Genomic DNA, 20151 nt, shown 5'->3' with positions numbered 1-20151 from the left:
ATATATATATATATATATATATATATATATATATATATATATATACATATATGTGTAACATATGTCCATACCTCAGCACCAATAGTCACAACCTCTTAGTGAAAGAGGCTGTCATGTAAGTATTGCAGATATAAATGTAGACTGTTTCTACTGTTACGGGGGTTTTCTTAGCGGACTTGTTATGTGGGAAGTCACATCTGATATTAACATGTATGCCATCTGTTACTGACAGACATTATAAGATCATCATATTGCAGTAGGACCGATTTCACAGTTATGATCCTGTGGAATACAGCAGAGATATGACCATTAAATGTGGACAGAATGACACACTCTGGTCCGTTCAGATTTATACATAGAACCCCTTAGTGCAAGACGTATGGACTAAGCCTGACAAAGTGGATGTTTACAGCCATGTAAATGGGGATATCATGTAAGTACTGGAATAGATAAGATCACACAATTTATGCATTCACACACTCCTCTATTTCCTGACACATAATAACCAGCAGAGAGGAGGTCACAAGGCCTCATACTATCCACTAGTTGGTGACATACATCTGTACAGCATCCCACTGCTTTGTCAGAATTAGACAACAGTTACAGTGGCCCAGCAACAGTACATCTGACAAATATCTGGACATAACATCACACTGGGTAAGTACACTGAGCTGCTAGGCGTGTCAGAAAGCACTGTGCAAAATACAGGCAGACTGCCACAACACTGACCTACAGTTTTTATGGGGGAATACTGATGTACTTGAAAATATAGCAGGGTCCGCAGGCATGTAACAGCACAGAGTAACAGACACTTGTGTGAATGCTTGCCCACAACCAATCTGAACACAGCCACAGTCACATATGGTAAGTGTGCTTAATATTACAGTATATGGACTGTGTGATAAACACCATCCTCATAAGTGCCACTCACACACTAACCCTACATATACTGGGCCAATACACAGTGTATTCTGATGCCTGACTGTAGTATGGGACATGTGTTGGTCTGGCCCTATAGACATGTACACTGATAGGGTACCATACACTGGAGCAGCATGCAACATCAGATAGAACAAGATCAAGAACAATGACATCTACCACAGTCTATACACAGGCCAAGGTACATATTCACAATACACACTGTCAGCAATCACCATAAGTACACAGATCTCACTACTGTACACACTACAACAGAATTTCCAGGGTTTGTTTTCAAATATAAGCCCTACTATACATCTGTCCATACAGGGCATGTGTATAAGACACAGTATTTCCTTTGTGGGTTACATTTGTGACTCTACAGTTGTTGCAGGCATCCTGTGAGGAACATAGCAAAGGACCACTGTAAGCAATTACTTGCATATTGTAGGGATTGTAGGGATGGAACAGGGTGCCATGTCCTTTGGAGTCCACTGCAATCACACTGTGGTTATTATCTGTGGGCAATATGCAGGGAACTACCAGTATAGTGGTTGTGGCCTAGCCAAGTGTGTCTGTGTATGAGACATGGGTGGAGAGTGTTCTCTGCTTAATACAAGGGTTGCCTATATTTTCACCAATCCATAATGTCACATGTAGGGGTATGGATTGTGTACACCAACCTCTCTGTTGTTTGACGTCTGTTGTCCTGGTAAGGTGGACATTGTGACATTTATTTGGTCCTCAATATAAGAAATTTGCAAAACCCACCCCACAGTGAGTCCTATTATTACACAATCACAGCTACCTCCACACAGAATACTGATGAGAGCGACACACACACTTAGTTGCCAGTACTGAGATTCAAACCCTTACCTAGCTAGGTATTGTTATTACAGCATATTGCATTTATTGTATGCACCACGGAGCTTAGAAGGCTAGGTTTTCCCTAAAAGTCTATTTCAAGGTGAATTACATCATCATGCCTACAAAAGTGGAGCAATGGAAAGTGTAGTGACTGTGACTGGCCTCAAAAGTATTGATCCCTAAACACACACACACACACACACACACACACACACAGAGTATCACATCTGCCATGTCTGGGATTAGAACACCTACTTAATTAGGACATCATACTATAGTATTACATAGTTACAGCATGTGCCACAGAACTTATAAGACTAGCTTGTCTCCAAAGGTGTATTTCAGGGTGAATGACATCAGCAGGCTTGCCAAAGTAGGGCAATGGAAAGTGTAGTGACTGCCCACAAAAGCATTGATCCCTACACACACACACACACACACACACACACACACACACACACACACACAATTGTCACGTTTGGGATTAGAACAACTACCTAACTAGGATATCACACTACAGCATTATACAGGTACACCACATGCCATGGAGCTTACAGGGATAGTTTTCTCTCCAAAGTTGTATTTCAAGGTGAATGACATCAGCAAGCCTGTTAAAGTAGGGCAATGGAAAGTGTAGTGACTGTGACTGGCCTCAAAAGCATTGATCCCTACACACATAGAGTATTACAGTTGCCATATCTGGGATTAGAACACCTATTTAACTAAGACATCATACTACAGTATTACACAGTTACAGCATGAGCCAGAGAGCTTATAAGACTAGCTTATCTCCAAAGGTGTATTTCAAGGTGAACGACATCAGCAGGCCTGTCAAAGTAGGGCAATGGAAGATGTAGTGACTGTGACAAGCCACAAAAGCATTGATTCCTACACACAGAGTCTTATAGTTGCCATATCTGAGATTAGAGCATCTACTTGACTTGGACATCATACTACAGTAATACACAGCTACAGTGCGTGCCACAGAGCTTTTAGGGACAGCCTTTCTCCAAAGGTGCATTTCACGGTGAATGACATCAGCAGGCTTGACAGAGTAGGGTAATGGAAGCTTTAGTGACTGTGAATGGCATCAAAAGCATTGATCCTTGCACACACACACACACACACACACACACACACACACACACGCACACACACGCACACACACGCACACACACACACACACACACTTGACAGTACTGAGATTCAGACCCCTACCTAACTATGTATTGCTACTACAGTGTATGGCATTTATCGCATGCACCAGAGAACTTATAGAGCTAGCTCTTCTCCAAAGATCCATTTCAAGGTGAATGACATCACCAGGCCTGCCAAAGTATGACAATGGGAAGGTGTAGTGACTGTGACTGGCCTCAAAAGCATTGATCCCTACACACACACACACACACACACACACACACACACACACACACACACACACACACACACACACACACACACACACACACACTTGACAGTACTGAGATTCAGACCTCTACCAAACTATGTATTGCTGCTACAGTGCATGGCATTTATCATACCCGCCAGAGAGCTTATAGGCTATCCCTTCTCCAAAGGTGTATTTCTAAGTGAATGAAATCAGCAGGCTTGCCAAAGTAGGGCAGTGGAAGCTGTAGTGACTGTGACTGGCCTCAAAAGCATTGGTCCCTGCACGCAAACACACACAAAACAGTACTGAGATTCAAACCCCAACCTAACTATGTAGTGCTACTACAGTGTATGGCATTTATTACATGCACCAGGGAGCTTATAGGGGTAGGGTAGCTCTTTGCCAAAAGTGTATTTCAAGGTGAATGACATCAGCAGGATTGCTAAAGTAGGACAATGAGAGGTGTAGTGAGTGTGAATGGCCTCAAAAGCATTGATCCCTACACAGACAAACAAACACACAGAGTTTAACAGTTGCCTTGTTTGGGATTAGAACCTCTATCTAGCTAGTACATCACACTATAGCATTACACAGTTACAGCACACACCATGGAGCTTATAGAGCAAGCTTTTCTGCAAAGGTGTATTTCAAGGTGAATGACATCAGCAGCCTTGCCAAAGTAGGGCAATGTAAAGTGTATTGACGGTGAATGGCCTCAAAAGCATTGATCCCTACACACACACTTGACAGTACTGAAATTCAAACCCCTACCTAACTATGTATTGCTAATACAGTGCATGGCATTTATCACATGCACCAGACAGCTTATAGGGCTACCCATTCTCCAAAGGTATATTTCAAGGTGAATGACATCAGCAGGCTTGCTAAAGTACAGTAATGGAAGGTGTAGTGACTGTGAGTGGCCTCAAAAGCATTGATCCCTACACACACACAAACACTTTGCAGCATTGAGATTCAAACCTCTACTTAATAATGTATTGCTATTATAGTGCATGACATTTATCACACATGCCAGAGAGCATACAGGGCTAGCCCTTCTCCAAAGGTGTATTTCAAGGTGAATGACAGCAGCAGGCTTGCCAAAGTAGGGCAATGGGGAGTGTAGTGTGTGTGAATGGGCCATAATCCATTTGTCTGGGAGCACACACACACACCAGTCAGTCACACAGGTTTACATTTGACAGGACTGTGTATATAACTGCTAGATGGATAACTTGTACTGTTATGTTACACAGTTATCACAACCATCACAGGCACTGTAGTGGTGAGAGCTACCCAAAGCATGTCTACAGTGATAGACATTTGCACATCATTGGTATTGGCAAATTGTAAGTGTGCTGGGTAGGACAGTCCTCATGATGGGAAGCTCTTTGTCACTGTCTGTCACTCTCTTCCTATCCGATGTGTGTGCAAAGCATGACTCGTGCAGTGTGGACTGTGCACAGACATCTGTGACTGACACATACATATAGTCCACTATTGTTGCCAGAGATGGGCTTCATTTTTAAGTGTGAGAGCATGCACAGTATGACCCTTCTGTACTTTGTTGTCAGACATGGGCTCCATTTTTCCAAGTGTGGGAGCATGCCCAGTATGATCTTCTATACTGAATGTGTGAATCCATTCCGGGTAGGTTGTACTCCAGTGTAGACGTTCGTGTTCTACACCTACAGCTAGCAACCTGTTTCTGCAGAATATCTGTAGATAGGTTGACTACATGGGTTCACAATGGGCAAAGGGTAGTGGGATATTGTAAGTAATTGTGTCTGTGCTGCTTCTGCTACATGGTTTTGGTGTTAGCAGATATATTCAGGGATATGTACTGTTTTACTCTGTGATGTTGTATGTCATCAACTACTGACAGGTATATGTATTTGCTCGCAGTAATTTCCTGGGGAATACAAGATGGATGAAGCTGTGTCCGGTATTGTGGTCTGCAACCTATATATTCTTGCACACTCATGCCATTCTGGAGGGTGGACTGCAGACACTTGCTGTTGGGTCTGTGTAAATGGTCCAGCACCTTGGTACTGTGGTGGCTGAGGATCCCATGCTTCTACATTTATCGATGTGACAGAATGGCCATATCCTGCTGTGGCCATACCTTACAGCTGTACAGATTAACACAGGTTACCCAGAGGCAGGACTCACATTTCTGGTCATTACCCCTTCACATTCTGGTTTACGAGCAGGTTTGTAGCCAACCATTCCTGTGTTTACAGGAAGGGATAGTATGTGCACACATCATAGTATCAGACTTCACACACTCCATGGCATCCATGCTTCCCCCCTCCCGTTATTTTATCCTCTTCCTAACATTATGCAAACAATATCTGATAAGTATGCCTATAGTTATCACTTCATCCCAGCAGTATTTAGGGGTTGGTCCACAGTTTATGCATTAGGACATGGTGGACATGCTACTGGGATTTGTCAACATGGCGTTGCATTTGTGTTCTGCGGACTGTGTTGTGTCATTATTTGGGATTCCATGAGATAACATACAGTGGCAGTATGGACAAGACACAGGCCTTTGACAGAGAACTGTGAGGCATTTATTAGTGATGCAGGCCATCTGTAGCAGGCCAGTGCATTCCGTCACTCCTACAGCCCCAGGCTGCAGGCCACTGTATTTCCCTGGTGTGACGGGGTAGGTGTGCAAGGTGTAATTGCAATGGTTTCCTGTCCTTATTAATGCATTGGTGTGGATGTTGACAGGGTGCTGCTTACAGCTATGGACACACCTGCATGGGACACCTCTTCAGCATGCTGCATTCTGTGGGTATTCCCATACAGAAGTGGGGGTCATATTGTACTCATTCCCAGAAGTAGGGATATAACCTGTGTGGTACCTGTGGCTGATGGTGGGGTGAGCTAAGTGCATGTGTGCTATGGAAGCTACTTGAAGCTGACTCACATATATACGTGGGGCATTCTGCTTATGCTGGCTTGTGCGGGGACATCAGCAGATTCTCAGTAATTCATACCTGTGCCTTTTGAGCTCGCCAGTGTTTGGCCACACTACATCAGTATTCCATACTAAACAGCCAACTAATGTGCTACTAACCTGTATGTAGAAATCCAAAGGTATGTCCATTTGAGAGTAACATTTTATGCACTCTCTGTGTAGGGTACTTCTGCCTGTGCACTGTTTGTATGTCTGGGCCCACATTCATGCCATTTCCATCTTTCAGATGGTGAGAGATAGTACATCCACATAATTAGTACGGATTACAGCTGGATTGTGTCTTGCTGGGATGCATTGTGTTTGGCACTGCAGTTGTGAGAACTTGGCCCTGTCATCAACAATACTGGCCACTGGCCACCAGGACACATCCCTCCATGCCTATATGTTGACCACTTTCACACAATATACAACACACAACTACCCACACACAGAACCCTGCATATTGTACACGTGCAACAATCTATCTTGCTAATTTGGCTAGCTCAGGTAATCTGTGCTCCACTGTCATTATACCCACACATAGCTGTTACTACATTTCTTCATAGGATTGTGGGGGGGGGGGGGCACACCTGACAACTGTAAACATTTTCTATGACTGCACTAGTATTTTAGGTACTCTGTTGACTTCCATTTCATTCTGTATTCTGACTTATCATGCAGACTAAAAGCATATCAGTGTAGTACATTTCTTAGATTTTATTGACCTACATTTCAGTTTCAGACTTCTTACCCTTCAGAAGTAACATCCCACTGCCTGACCTGTTGTAGTCTGTTTGTGTAGGACTGGAGGGGGGCTGTTCTCCATTGTCATCAATTGGAGGCATTGGCACAGACTTGCATTGTGTTCATCTATACCTGTACTGCTGGCTGAGACTGTTGTTGGGTGTGTGAGCCTCACTGACATGCATGTGTGTGTCCTATGGGCACACATTTGGCCCACCACTTGTCCTGCAGTGGGTTTTGTCATCTTGTGTAGTACTGCCTACTTTGTTGACACCAGTATTTGGTATGGATTTCATGTTGCCGATATAGGTGTCTGCTATCTGCTGCCATCCCATTCAGCCACCCAATTCCCCTGCATGCTCACATCCATACCATAGATACAAGTAGCAGAACATACTACTCCATTCAGCAATTGATAGTGAGAGTGAATTGCCTTGTGGCTGTGCCAATATTGAGGATGGTGCTGGAGGGCTGACTATGTCGGATGCAGACAGTACACTCCCTATACATGGTTAAGCACAGGTAGTGTCATGTTTGGCATCCCTTTTACTGTATGTGGGAGTCAGAAAAAGGTGTCATTCCCTGGGTTCCTACTGTGTCAGTGTATGTGCTATGCGTAGCCTCTTTGCCAAGGCCTGGGCATACTGGGCATGCCTCCTTCTGCCTACATGGGCAGGCTCAGGTTGTTCCTCTTCTGAGTCACTTTGTGCCTGTGCTGGCCTTGGCAGTGGTGGGGGGCTGTGTGGCCCTGTCCCTTGCTGTTCCTGCTAGCTGTTTCTACAGGATCATATTGTGTAGCATGGCACATACAATGATAATTTGGTTATATGTTGCTGGTGTGTACTGCAAGGCTCCATCGGATATGTCCAGGCACTGGAACCATGACTTGAGCATCCCAAACACATGCTCTATTATGATTCTTGTCTGTGCGTGTGCCTCATTATGGAATTCTTGTTTGAGTGTGTGTGCATTTCTGATGGGTGTCATCAGCCACGGCTCCAGTGCATAACCAGCATCCCCCACTAGGTGGCCATATGGGACATCCCCATTGGCAAATCTCTGGTACAGCTGCGTCATATGCCAGATGTGGGAGCCAGCACACACATTCATGATAATGCCCTGGGCATCGCACATGACCTGGCAGTTGATGGAGGGGAAGCCCTTGCGGTTTATGTAGACTCTACCCTGCTTGCCGGGTGGTGCTTTGGTGTGTATGTGCGTGCAGTCTATAGCACCCACTACCTCAGGGTATTCTGCTATTTAGTGGAAGAGATGCATATTGCTGGCCAATGCCTCATGGGTGTTGTGGAAATATATGTGCTCACCGGCATGTGCTGACATGGCATCCAGGAACTTGTGGAGTACCCTGGATGCTGATGCCTGTGAGATCCCCATGATATCCCCAGTTGGCCTTTGGATGTTACCTGTGGCTAGTATTCTTAAGCCTACCCATACCTCTTTGGTATCCACTGGGATGGGTTCCCCTCTGTTGGTTCTGTGTGTGAGGCATGGCTGGCACAGCTCAACAGTTTGCTGTAAGAGGTCCCTGTCCACCCTATAGTGCTTCACTATCTCCAGCTCATGTAGCTCCTGGTAGTTTACCCTGGGTCTGTACACTCTTCTCCTTCTCCTCACTGTGGGCTGGTCATCAGCATTGCCATCCTCATCACCCTCAGCCTCTTCCACATGTTGATTTATGAAAGCAAAAGCAGCCCCTATCATTTTGTTGCTTTCGTTAGGTAAAATTTCCCTGTTTGTGTACATTGGTGGTGTAGAGTTTGTGGGAAAAAACAGAGTGAAAGGTGTTTGCATAGTTTATAGTAGTATGCTGGGCTGGGCTGATGCCCGTGTAATTGACTGATTCTGACACATTCCACCTGCTAGCTATGCTAGTTTTCCTTGATTACCTTCCTACTGCTGTTTTCCCTTCCCATTGCCTTCCAGTTTAAGCCCCAAGGCATGCCATGTAAACCCAGTGCTCAGATGTGAACGGAGCTGCTATTTCCTTTTTTTTTTTTAACCTGGTGTGCACCACGCAAACCTGTTTAGGCAGTGTAAACGCCATTTAGCAGAAACTGGCTCTGCTTGGCCAGGTGTACACCATAGATTTCTTGATGCAAGATAATACAGCCTTAGACACACCCCCTGACTTAGCTGTGCTTAGCTAAGGGCAAACATGCACCACAGAGCTCCAATAAGCTTACAGCATACATGACACATCCCCTTATGAATTTATCTAGGTCTTAGGCTTGGACCATGATATTACTGCACCTACATGGTTGGGTGCAAGCTAGCACTGAAGGGAAATCTGTGATTCAGTAACATTGCCCTCATTTGCATAGGATTGACTGTTAATGCATGGTTACAAATCCAGCCATCAGCCTTCCCCCTTAGCAACCACTATTCCATGGTCTTGTATTATGCATGCCATTGACTATTATGGCAAAATTATGATTTTGGTTTAACAGCTTATTTCCTACTTTTTGTATTATTTTCAGGCCGATCCCGTTTGCACACCCATGCCCTATGCTTAAACGGCCAAAATTGGCCAACAAAATAGAAGTTATTTTTTATTTTGAAACTATTTTTCATGCCTATGGCCATATATTTGGCCATTGGCATGCCTAACCCTTCTAATACATGCTTTTTTACAAGCTGTCAAGCCTCCATTTTGTTGTTTGCAGAAATGTATTCGGCTACTGGCTGAATACATTTCTGCAGTCTAAACTATTCCTGCACTGACACCTGCCTGTTTCCTGGATTGCTAATTCACCTCATTAGCATGTTTATCACCAGCAAATTATGTAATTAGCATACAGAGGCCGTGTCCATACAGGAATAGTTTAGGAGCACTCATGCACATTCCAGGAGCCCGTTCCTGGATCGCACATCAGCCATATTGCCTGCAGCAGCTCCTAAACTATTCCTGCACACCATGCAGAGCTTGCTGAATCCTGGGGACAGTAATTTGGAGCACTCAAATGTAGGTCTATTATCCAAAATGTCAATATGTAAAATTAATTATTTTCTTCTGAACCTTCTTACCTATATAGAATTCTAGTCAGGTTGTTTCAAAGCCGTATCCACAATGATATATTAAACATTATTAGGTACCTGTACTATACCTACATGTAATTACATAAACATTGTGCACCTAAAGTTCAAGGCAGTCTGAATCTTTTAATTTTTTACTGGTATTTTTAATAGTAAGATCTTCTAAAGATTCCAGAGTCCAATTCTATCTAAGAACAATTTATCATGGCAGTCAACTTGGCACAATTTATGATCTAAATGTTTGCTAACATCTCAGTTTAATCCCTTCATTTTACTGTTCATATAACCTTACACAATATAAAAACTTAACATTCATGCCATGCTACATAATTAATAAATAACTTTCATAACCTATTTAAACAGCTTGGTTGATTAATGATCTCCATTTTGTACTACCAGTAACTGCTAATCTGGAAACCTATGTTGGCAAAATAGATGTAATACTATAAACTTTTTGTTTGTAGACATGTGTGTATTACAAAAAAACTTGTATGCTTGAGGAATGTGAGTTAGCATGGCAGGTTAGACTAAATGCCTTTTCAAATCCTGGATTAAATGATTCCTGCAACATTTCCTGCCTCCTAAAACTTAAAAGTTTAACTAGATGAATCATTAGAAGACCTTTAGTATTCCTGATGAGTTTTCTTTTGTTATAGTATTAGTTGTTTAATATGTTTGTACATATGTATATACATTTTTTGCACATGTACTTTGTGGTGGGTTTAATATGCATTCACATTAGTGTGAAATGGATATGACATGGCTAAGTTTTATGTAATACGCACATGTCTACAAACAAAAAGTTTATAGTATTACATCTATTTTGCCAACACTTAAAAAAAACACTTAAAAAATTCTTTAGGAGAGTGGTTAAACTGATGTAGTCTATTTATTTTAGTTATTTTAATTTGAGTAACAGCTCACTCGTCGCATAAACATAGAGTAGTTTGCTCATGTTTATGTATTTCAGATGCACTAATGAGTTGTTTGAGTGTGAACATCGTTCATTTTTATTTTTATTTTATTTGCTGCCTTTATATTGTTGTATTTGGAGGTTCTGGCTGGTTAAATGACTTCTGCTTAGGCTGTCTTTTAGATTTTTTTTATAAAATCTAACGAACTGATTAGAGTTTTTAGTTTTAGTACTCTTCTATATAGGTATGTCAGCTGACAGTGGTCATGTGATTGCAGTTTACTTATTTAAACTTGTAACAAAATTATTTGAATGAATCTGATGAAGTTGCCGTACTTGCGACAACGAAAAGAGCTTTATTCAGTTAATAAACAGATTATTTGTTATCGTGTTTCGCTTTTACTGTTGGATATCTTGTGATACTTTTATTAGTCTCTCCAGTTGTTGCAAGTGTCTTGTGAGGTATATGCAAAAGGGAGCACTGTACTCAATTACTAGTCTGATGAGGGCTGAGTATAATGTGATTATAACATCCTTAGATCTAGATGTGATACCTTTATTTATAAGATGTGCCACATAGAAGGTTTTCCTTACTACTGTGGATATGTAGTGGTCAAAGTTCAGATTGCTATCACCTTGAGTACTCGGATCACATATCACTAGGTCTACACTTAGGGGTTGTTGTTTATAATGTAATTAGCAGGAATGTCACTTTCACAAAAGGAATAATAATGCATTTTTTTCATTTAGCTTTAATATGTGGCTTTGGCACCAATTGTGTGTCTGTGTTAACTCTATCTGCAGTATATTAACATCATTGGAGGACTCAATGGTTGCTCCCAATTTGCAGTTATCAGCAACCTTGGTCAGCCACAGGCCATCCAAATTTACCTAGAATGCTGAATCATAAGGGGCCCAGCACAGAACCGTGTGGTACGCCACTGGTGACTAGTCTTTTGCTAAAGTTGAAATCAACCACTTTGACAGTATATGTCCTGTCAGTGAACCAGTTGGTTTCCCATCTGGTAATGTAGAGGTTAATTCCCAACTGGAAGAGTTTTTCTATAATACCTGAGAGGGGGGATTGTGCCATACACCCTTGCTAGGTCAAGATAGGTTGTATGTACTGTCTTTCCATTGTCTGGGGCCTTGATGACTTTCTTGAAGTCAGCCATGTTTAACAGGCATGATCTACCTTTAAAAAAATCAAACTGGGTTGGGACCAGAGTTTGGAGATTCCCTTTGTCCTTGTTAATAAGGTCCAGAATGATTCTTTCCATGGCCTTGCAAATGAGGCTAGTCAAGCTTATGGCCCTATAATTTCCAGGATCAGTTTATGGTCCCCCTTTGTGCAGAGGGATTACTGTTGCTGTCCCACATTATGATGGAACATAGCCAGTTCACAGGCTGTGGTTAAACAGGAATGCAAGTGGGTCTATGCAAGTGGATCTGCTGGATGATGGTTTAAGTCTGGTACTGTTGATGCCATGTTTTTGGCCTTGGAGAACATCGAGATGATCCGCTCTGTTGAGATTATAGGTTTAGGAATGGTTGCAGGTATATTTTGGAGGATGACTAGAGGGAAGGGGGGTGAAGTTTGCTCCAAATCTATCAGCTAGCAGGTTGGGTATTACCTCTGGTTGAGTATGGGTGCTGCCATCCTTCACCAGTTTAGTGCATAGCTGGGTATTCCCTTTTAGATTTTGGACATAGTTAAAGAATGCCTTGTAACTATCCTTAGCTAGGGAGGCTATTTTAGCTTCATAATTAGATTTGAAGGACTTGATAAGATCTCTAATTTGTTTGTTTAGGCTAGAGAGGGATTTCTTCCTCTGCTGAGCCAGTTCCCTCTTGTTATTGGATATTAGTTTCTTTCTCTTGTTGTATAGCCTGTTTATACCAGGGGTCTACCAGGGTGGCTTGTTTTTTCATCAAGACCTGGTTTAAATCCATTCAGGTACAACTGATTGTATACAACTGCTTAAGTGGTTTTACAGGGCATTGGTGTACACTTTTGCACAGGACTTTGAAATTTCTTATACCATCAGTTAGTAGGAGGTAGTTTCTCTTTGAAAAATTCTTAAGCGTTTTTGAGCTTGATGGGGTATCTGGTCATATAATTACATTGAATGAGACTGATTTATGGTCCAATCTTAACAGGGGGGGGGGGGGCATCACATAAGGTAGATTGCAATGCTCTCCCATGTTAGTGAGTACTATGTCTGGGACATTTGACCCTCTTGTAGGTGTGCTGACTAGCTGTTCTAGAGCATTTGCACTGACAAAGTCCAAAACCTCTGAGCCAGCATGGTTTTGGTCATGTATGTTTCTCAGTAAATGGTAGGATAATTAAAATCACCTATGAATAAGGTGTTGGGCTGTATGCCAAGTGACTGTAGTAAGTCCAGGTACGTGCTATAATTTTCCTGTTTCATGGTGGGGACCTATGAAAGTATGATGTGGTAGGGGGCTTTGTCTATAGTTAATTGGACATGGAGTAGCTCAAGATAGTCATACTGCTTGACCAGTCTCGAGGTGTATTTATCCTTAATGAAGATGGATACACCTCCTGCTTTGGTTCTTTCATGGTCAGTTTGTGTCCTAAATGTATGGAAGGCTTTGCAGCTCAACATGGCTGGGGTGCTTTCTGCACCTTTGAACCATATTTCGGTGACTGCACAAATGTCAGCATCTTCCAAAGTGAGGTGTGCATCCAGGGAGTGCAATTTCATGTTTACACTCCTAGCATTAAACAGCAGTACCTTGAGTTTATCTATAGAGAACTTTGTTATGATGGGAGGTTAGTTATTTTGACACTGCCAGAAAAGCACACAGTAGGGGATGTTAATATAGCAATAACCCACGCCTGGGTGTGGGTAATGCTGGATTTACCCACGTTTGGTGTGGTCTGGTCCCGAGGGCGAAGCCCTCGGGACCAAACAAAGCCAACCGTGGGTAAACCCAGCATTACAAGCAAATTCCCCTGCACGTAGGAAGTTGCACGGCAAAGAGGTTAGAACAAATTCCAAAAAATGAAGCCAGCAACAGGTGAACCATGCAATAAAAAGTAGTTTATTAAAAACTACTAAGACCACATATTATATCAAAAAATGACAGACCGGTTTCGGCCAACAAATTATCCTGGCCTTCTTCAGTGAGATACAAAAGACATATGATATTGTGTGGTCTTATATAATGAGTAAAGAAATATCATTGGATGACATTCACATATTAATTAATGAACTCATTAATATTAATAAATGCTCAATACAAATAAGTCATATTGAGAGTTCAGTCAGAAACATTCGTTAAGTCCTGGATTAAACAAAGCCCCCAGTTTTGTAATCCATTTTTTCTCGTGAGCATCAAGTTTCTTATGCCAACCAGATTTTTGGCTTCGATCACCAATAAGTTTATCTATGACAATAAAATGAAATTTTGCTGTTGTATGTGTGAGTGTATGTTTATATAGGGCATTCGAAGTTCTTTTACATTTAATATCGCTAAGATGTTCAGACATACGTAGCCTAAATGGTCTAGAAGTCTGACCAATATAAAATGCATGACAACTACAACAAGCCATATAAATCGCCCAGTCTGTGTTACAATTAGCAAAAAAACGAATATCGAAAACAGTACTACTATTTCTACTGGTAAATTCCTTGGACTTCAAAATGTATTTACAATTGACACAATGCCCACAAGGAAAACAACCAATCAATCTATCACCCAAAATAGTAGTTTGGAATAATTCAGGTAATCTGGACTCAGAATGATGTTTATAATGATTGAAATATCCTGCTAATTTTTTTCCTTTGCGAAAGGAAAAAGAACAAGTATTAGGAATTAGTGATTGGATCTTACTGTCCGCTTTAAGTATATTCCAATTGTCTTTGACAATATTAATAAATCTATTAGTATTCCTGCCAAAGGTAGTAGTGAATCGAAGTATATTAGATGATACAGATTTCTGTTTATATGTTAATAGATTTTCCCTGTTCAAACCACAGGCATGATTATGAGCCATAGTAACATATCCTGAGCTATAACCCCTGTTTATAAATCTTGTATGTAAATCCTGAGCATGATGTTTAAAACTAACATCTTCTGAGCAATTACGTCTTATTCTAAGAAATTGTAATTTTGGAATGTTTCTGGCTATGTGCTTTGGATGAAAGCTGGAGGCATGGAGTAAGGAGTTATATTGGGGAAATCTCCTATAAACTTCAGTTTTAAGGGTGTCATCCTCATTTTTAGTTACCAGAACATCCAAAAAAGTGATGGATTTCTGGTCATAAGTAATGGTAAACTGAATTCCCCATTTATTGTCATTTAAATACTCCATAAATTCGTGCAAATATCCAATGTCCGACCTCCATACCATCCAGCAATCATCCAAGTATCTCCGCCAAATATCAATCTCAGGCAGAAACAAGTTGTGCATATCATCATAAATCATGATTTCTTCTATGTAAGCCATGAAGAGATCAGCATATATGGGGGCAAAAGAAGCCCCCATTGCTGTACCCTTAATCTGTAGATAACATTCCTGATCATAGAAGAAGACGTTTTTAGTTAGTACATGCTCAGTAAGATTTATAAGAAAAGTATTAAAGCCAGGTTGGTACAAGTTCGCTTTATAAAGCCAATACTCAATGGCATCAAGACCAGCCCAATGGGGGATGTTGGTATATAATGAACTTACATCCAATGTGCATAGCCACCAATGCTGTTCTAATTGCATGTCATTAGCTATGCTTAAAAATTGTGTCGTATCTTGTATCCTAGATCTTACCCAAGGTAAAAGTGGTTTTAAATACCTGGTCAAAAATTGTGAGAGTGGCTCAGTTAGTGATCCTATACCCGACACTATTGGCCTGCCCGGTGGATGTAAAAGATCTTTATGTATCTTCGGCAGGAAATAAATAGATTGCCTGGCAGGGTCAGTGATGGTTAGGTGTTTTAATGTTTGAGAGGTAATGATCCCATTATCAACAGCAGAATCTAGAAAATCACGAATTTGTGCACTAAAAACTGGTGTGGGATCCAGAGGCATTTTGTTATAATAACGGGCATCGCCCAATTGTCGATGAGCCTCATTATCATAACAATTCCAATCCATAACCACCACTGCCCCACCTTTATCGGCATGAAGAATTACCAATTCCTTATTTTTGACCAGTTCATCTAGACTGGATATATCATTTTCAGTCATGTTATTAGGCATTGGTCGTGAAGAATGATGTTGAAAGTGTAAATCACTAGGTACATTACGTAAAAAGAGGCCCACAGTGGGATGCATGGGTGGTGTAAATGTTGAAGCATGATATTTAAACACATCCAAGTGTTGTTGTTCTCCATCCCCCTTGTCCTGAAAAAATAATTTAAGGTTAATAAGCCTGCAAAAAGAAAATAAATCTTGTGCAAAATTATCTTCAGGAACAAAAAAAACGGGGATAAAAGATAATCCTTTATTCAATAAAGATATTTGTTGAGATGTTAATACAATACTAGAGATGTTACAAACATTGTTCACTTGTTTGTCAATACTTCCATCAAATTTTGGAGACTTGTAACTTTTTTGTGTTTCCTACCACCCCTCCTCCCCCCCCCTGGTTGGCCTAAAGGGATTGTCTGATTACTACATTTGGGCGTAGGGGACCCCATGGTATGTTGTGTGTCCGTGTCAGTCCCTGATGAGGTATCATAATCAGTAGAATCTACAGTATTGCCACGTCCTTTCAAAATAGAACGTGGACGTTTCCTTTTGGAACTGTTAATGTTCATATTTTGTACATTTTGAAATCTGACATGTCTCGTATTTTTAAATGGTTGTCCTTTCTGATAGTCAGACAAATCACGTGGGTTATTGCTATTATACAATGACATTATTTAACAAAAAAAATAATTACTTTTCTTAAATAATGGCATTGTATAATGCCTCCTTGCTGCCCTTCCGCAGCTGTCTGGTATTCCGTGGCAGTTCTGATGTACTGCGCATGCGTATGCCTACGCAATACATCAGAGCTGTGGGCAAAAGCAGCGGAGAAAGCAAGATCTCCGTTGCTTTTTACAAACTGTTTCTCTATGTTAAATGGGTTTAACATAGCGAGACAGCTTTAAAATAAGCAACGGAGATCTCCATTGCTTATTTTAAAGCTGTCTCGCTATGCTAAAACCATTTAACATAGCGAGACAGGTTTTTAAAAAAAAAGCAACGGAGAAAGCAAGATCTCCATTGCTTTTTACACACTGTGTCGCTATGTTAAAGGAGTTTAACATAGCGAGACAGCTTTAAGAAAAGCAACGGAGATCTCCGTTGCTTTTTTTAAACCTGTGTCGCTATGTTAAACTCCTTTAACATAGCAAAACAGTGTTTTAAAAAAGACTTATACTAATGGAAAAAGTCCGGGCGACCGGACCTTTTTCCATTAGTATAAGTCGATTTACAACATGCACGTTGTCCAATCAGCGTGTACGTTTTGGAATATTAATGGGGGGTCATGGTATAATAGCTTTCCTAGTATCCAAAAAGCTAGATGAGACAAGTGCAGACCATCTCTGGCATAGCAGCATGACCTGTCAACCTTGCGTTCCCAGGATGACCGATATTGGATCCCCCTGGACTGACACCAGAAGCTAAGACAATTGTTAAAGTCAATCATTTTTTTTGTTTGCATTGTGGCATCATCCTTGGAGAAGTTAGACTGCTGCTTTAGTCTAGGCTTATACCTGCCTTGTCACATAGTCTGAAAAGCTCAGTCATGTCTCATTCATATAGTCCAGTGAGGCACATCTCAAGACATTCACCCCCACATGGAGTATGACAGAGTCATACCAGTACTGTGATGGAGTGACTTGAGTGCTTCATTTCGTGGATGGATTTTGGCACCTGACAGGCAGCTAACAGTAACTCACTCCTTACCCAGCCTGGTGAGAGAAACATCTGTGTGCCTCACAATGGAGTCACTTATGACCAGTATATTAGGTTTTATGGTGTTACGCCTTATAGGCTTATTTTTTGAGACACTGATGTGTGTGTGTGTGTGTGTTATTATATGTTGTGTTTGTTTTTTGCATTGTTATGTGTGTAAGTGGTTCTTGTTTGGGAGTCCTCTGATATTTTGTTAATTTACTAGTGAGTACCTCTGCATATGTGGATTTATGTGTCATGTCCTTATTTAGTGTGGGAAGTGTGTGTGTGCTGACAACCTGTCTGGCATTTAATTTGTCCTTATGTGAGAGTCTTGTCTCTAATTTCATAGTGTAACTACATCTCTCACATAAAGTATTTGCTTGTTTCAGGAGTAAATGGTTGTCAGTATACATGAGACAATTACTACATTGCCTCAAGACACCCATGTCTATCAGGCTGGCCAGACAGATGATGAGGAACTGCCCGTCCATGAAAGCAAGCTGTTACTGTATGTTTTATTAGGGAGAGAATGGGTTAATTTGAAAGGAATGTGCTGGTAATGCTGAGATTACACGAGGGACCTATACTTTGTGTAGACTAAGGTTGATCAATAATGCTATGCTACTCAGTGCACAACTGAGTTGCTCCTACAGAAGCAGAAAAACTGAGCAGTGTTTCACTGACAGCTGTTTAGGGAAAAACTGAGCTTCTAGGCTTTTGTGTCTATACAGGGCACTGCTAACCACTGCTGAGTGAAGAGCAGCACCACACAAATGTAAAGCTTAAATACAAGCAAAGGGAAATTAAGCTAATTACCAATCAGGAGAGCACACAATGATCCTTTCACCAGCAATCCCCAACTCAGACATGTTAGATCAGCATACCTCTGCCACAAGGGTGCAGAAAAATATCTTCTTAATGTAGAATAGCTGGTTTGAAGCCCAAGCGTACCAAGACCATGCAAACTGCCTACAATAGCCCTACAACTAACAGATACAATGTAATACAGTACAATGAACTACTTAAAGCAACAGCAGACAGCAGAGATTTGTTTTTGCTATAAAGTAACAGCAAATAGCTTAAGAAACTACTACAATAAAGTCACAGTATATAGGAGAAGTGCAAAAACATATTTAGTTTTGTCTTTTCAGTAGTGGATTGCACCAGCTGAAAGCAGATTCTCAGCAATTAGTAGCAAAGGTGCCAAACTACAAGCAGCTCTGAGTATCTGTGCCAAAGCCTGCACAAATGTGACCCTTAATTACAGGCAAAGAAAAACAAGTTTTAGGCTAGGCTAACTACCAATCAAAAAATCACACAATAAGCCTTACATAAAGCAGGAACACACAGTACATTTTTTGAAACTGATGAAGTACAGTCACAGTATAAAAGAGAAGTGCAGGAAAAAAAATACTTGGGAGCCCTTTTGTATGTTTTTCAGCTCAGATAGACCAGGTACCTACTGCCACTAGATGAATAATCCCAGTCCTTCTAATGTAAAAGCACAGTAAAGGAGTGTCCAGAGTGAAATGCTTCCACAAACAAAGTTAAAGATATGTATACAGCAGTGTACTTTTAACTGCTTATAAAAGTGATTATTCAGTAAAAGTACTTCCCTTTGAATAAATTAGCCAAGAACCACTCAATTGTACAGAACTTATAAAGGCACTAAAAACAAGATAAGCTGATTAATAAGCCCTCCAGTCAATAAAACTACATGCAGACATTTCAAGTGCTTCTCCAACCTAAACAGACCAAGGCTTATATGTTTTGTAAACCTTTATGTGTTGTTTGTTTGGGGCTGTGATGTTTGGAGACTTTAGACTTTGTGGCAGTGTTTATTTTTATGGCAGCTAGCTACCTGGCAGTGTAAACCTTGGATCTAGATGATTGTAACTGTTGATGTGACACCCCAACCCATGTGCAACAATGGGAAAAAAGGGGTTGTGGGATGGTTGGATGGATTCCAGGATTAAACAAGGATATGATGCTTCATAGTAAACCTCTGCTAACCTAAATATTATAATTTGACACAAGATGATCTCTCTCCACAAGATAATGCTCCAATTAAGTGTCTTATAGTTTGTGATTTTTACATCATGAATTTCACTTTAGTAACCAATGTTTGAGAACATTATTACCTACCCAAAAATTATACCCATAATATTTATATTATCTTGCCTGTTATTTTCTAAATTTTAGGAAGTACCATTCCAAAGTTATTTTTTTTATTTCACTATTTAAACCAGAATTTACCTCCCAAACCTATTGCTTCATCCTGCTCATTAGTTATTAACCTTATTTCAACAGCCATATATTTTGCTCTTCTTACTGGTCAGAAAAGGACCCTGACTTGGATAAGAAGAAAAACTGGTCTTCTT

At 40.9% G+C, this 20151-nt stretch overlaps 1 protein-coding gene across 1 annotated transcript in view; it reads right to left on the bottom strand.

Moving 5' to 3' along the window:
- The window catches only part of LOC122808155 (CD209 antigen-like), a 173761-nt gene extending 157692 nt beyond the window's left edge, over positions 1 to 16069 (bottom strand). Inside the window, exon 1 of the mRNA XM_044079128.1 lies at positions 15718 to 16069. Within this exon, the coding sequence (XP_043935063.1) occupies positions 15718 to 16069 (352 nt within the window). The remainder of the gene's footprint in view (positions 1 to 15717) is intronic.
- Between the last annotated feature and the right edge of the window lie 4082 nt (positions 16070 to 20151).

This window comes from Protopterus annectens, chromosome 8.part0 (assembly GCF_019279795.1).
Source record: "Protopterus annectens isolate FY-2018-M chromosome 8.part0, PAN1.0, whole genome shotgun sequence".
Classification (NCBI taxonomy): domain Eukaryota; kingdom Metazoa; phylum Chordata; order Ceratodontiformes; family Protopteridae; genus Protopterus; species Protopterus annectens.
This window is presented reverse-complemented; position numbering and strand designations above follow the sequence as displayed.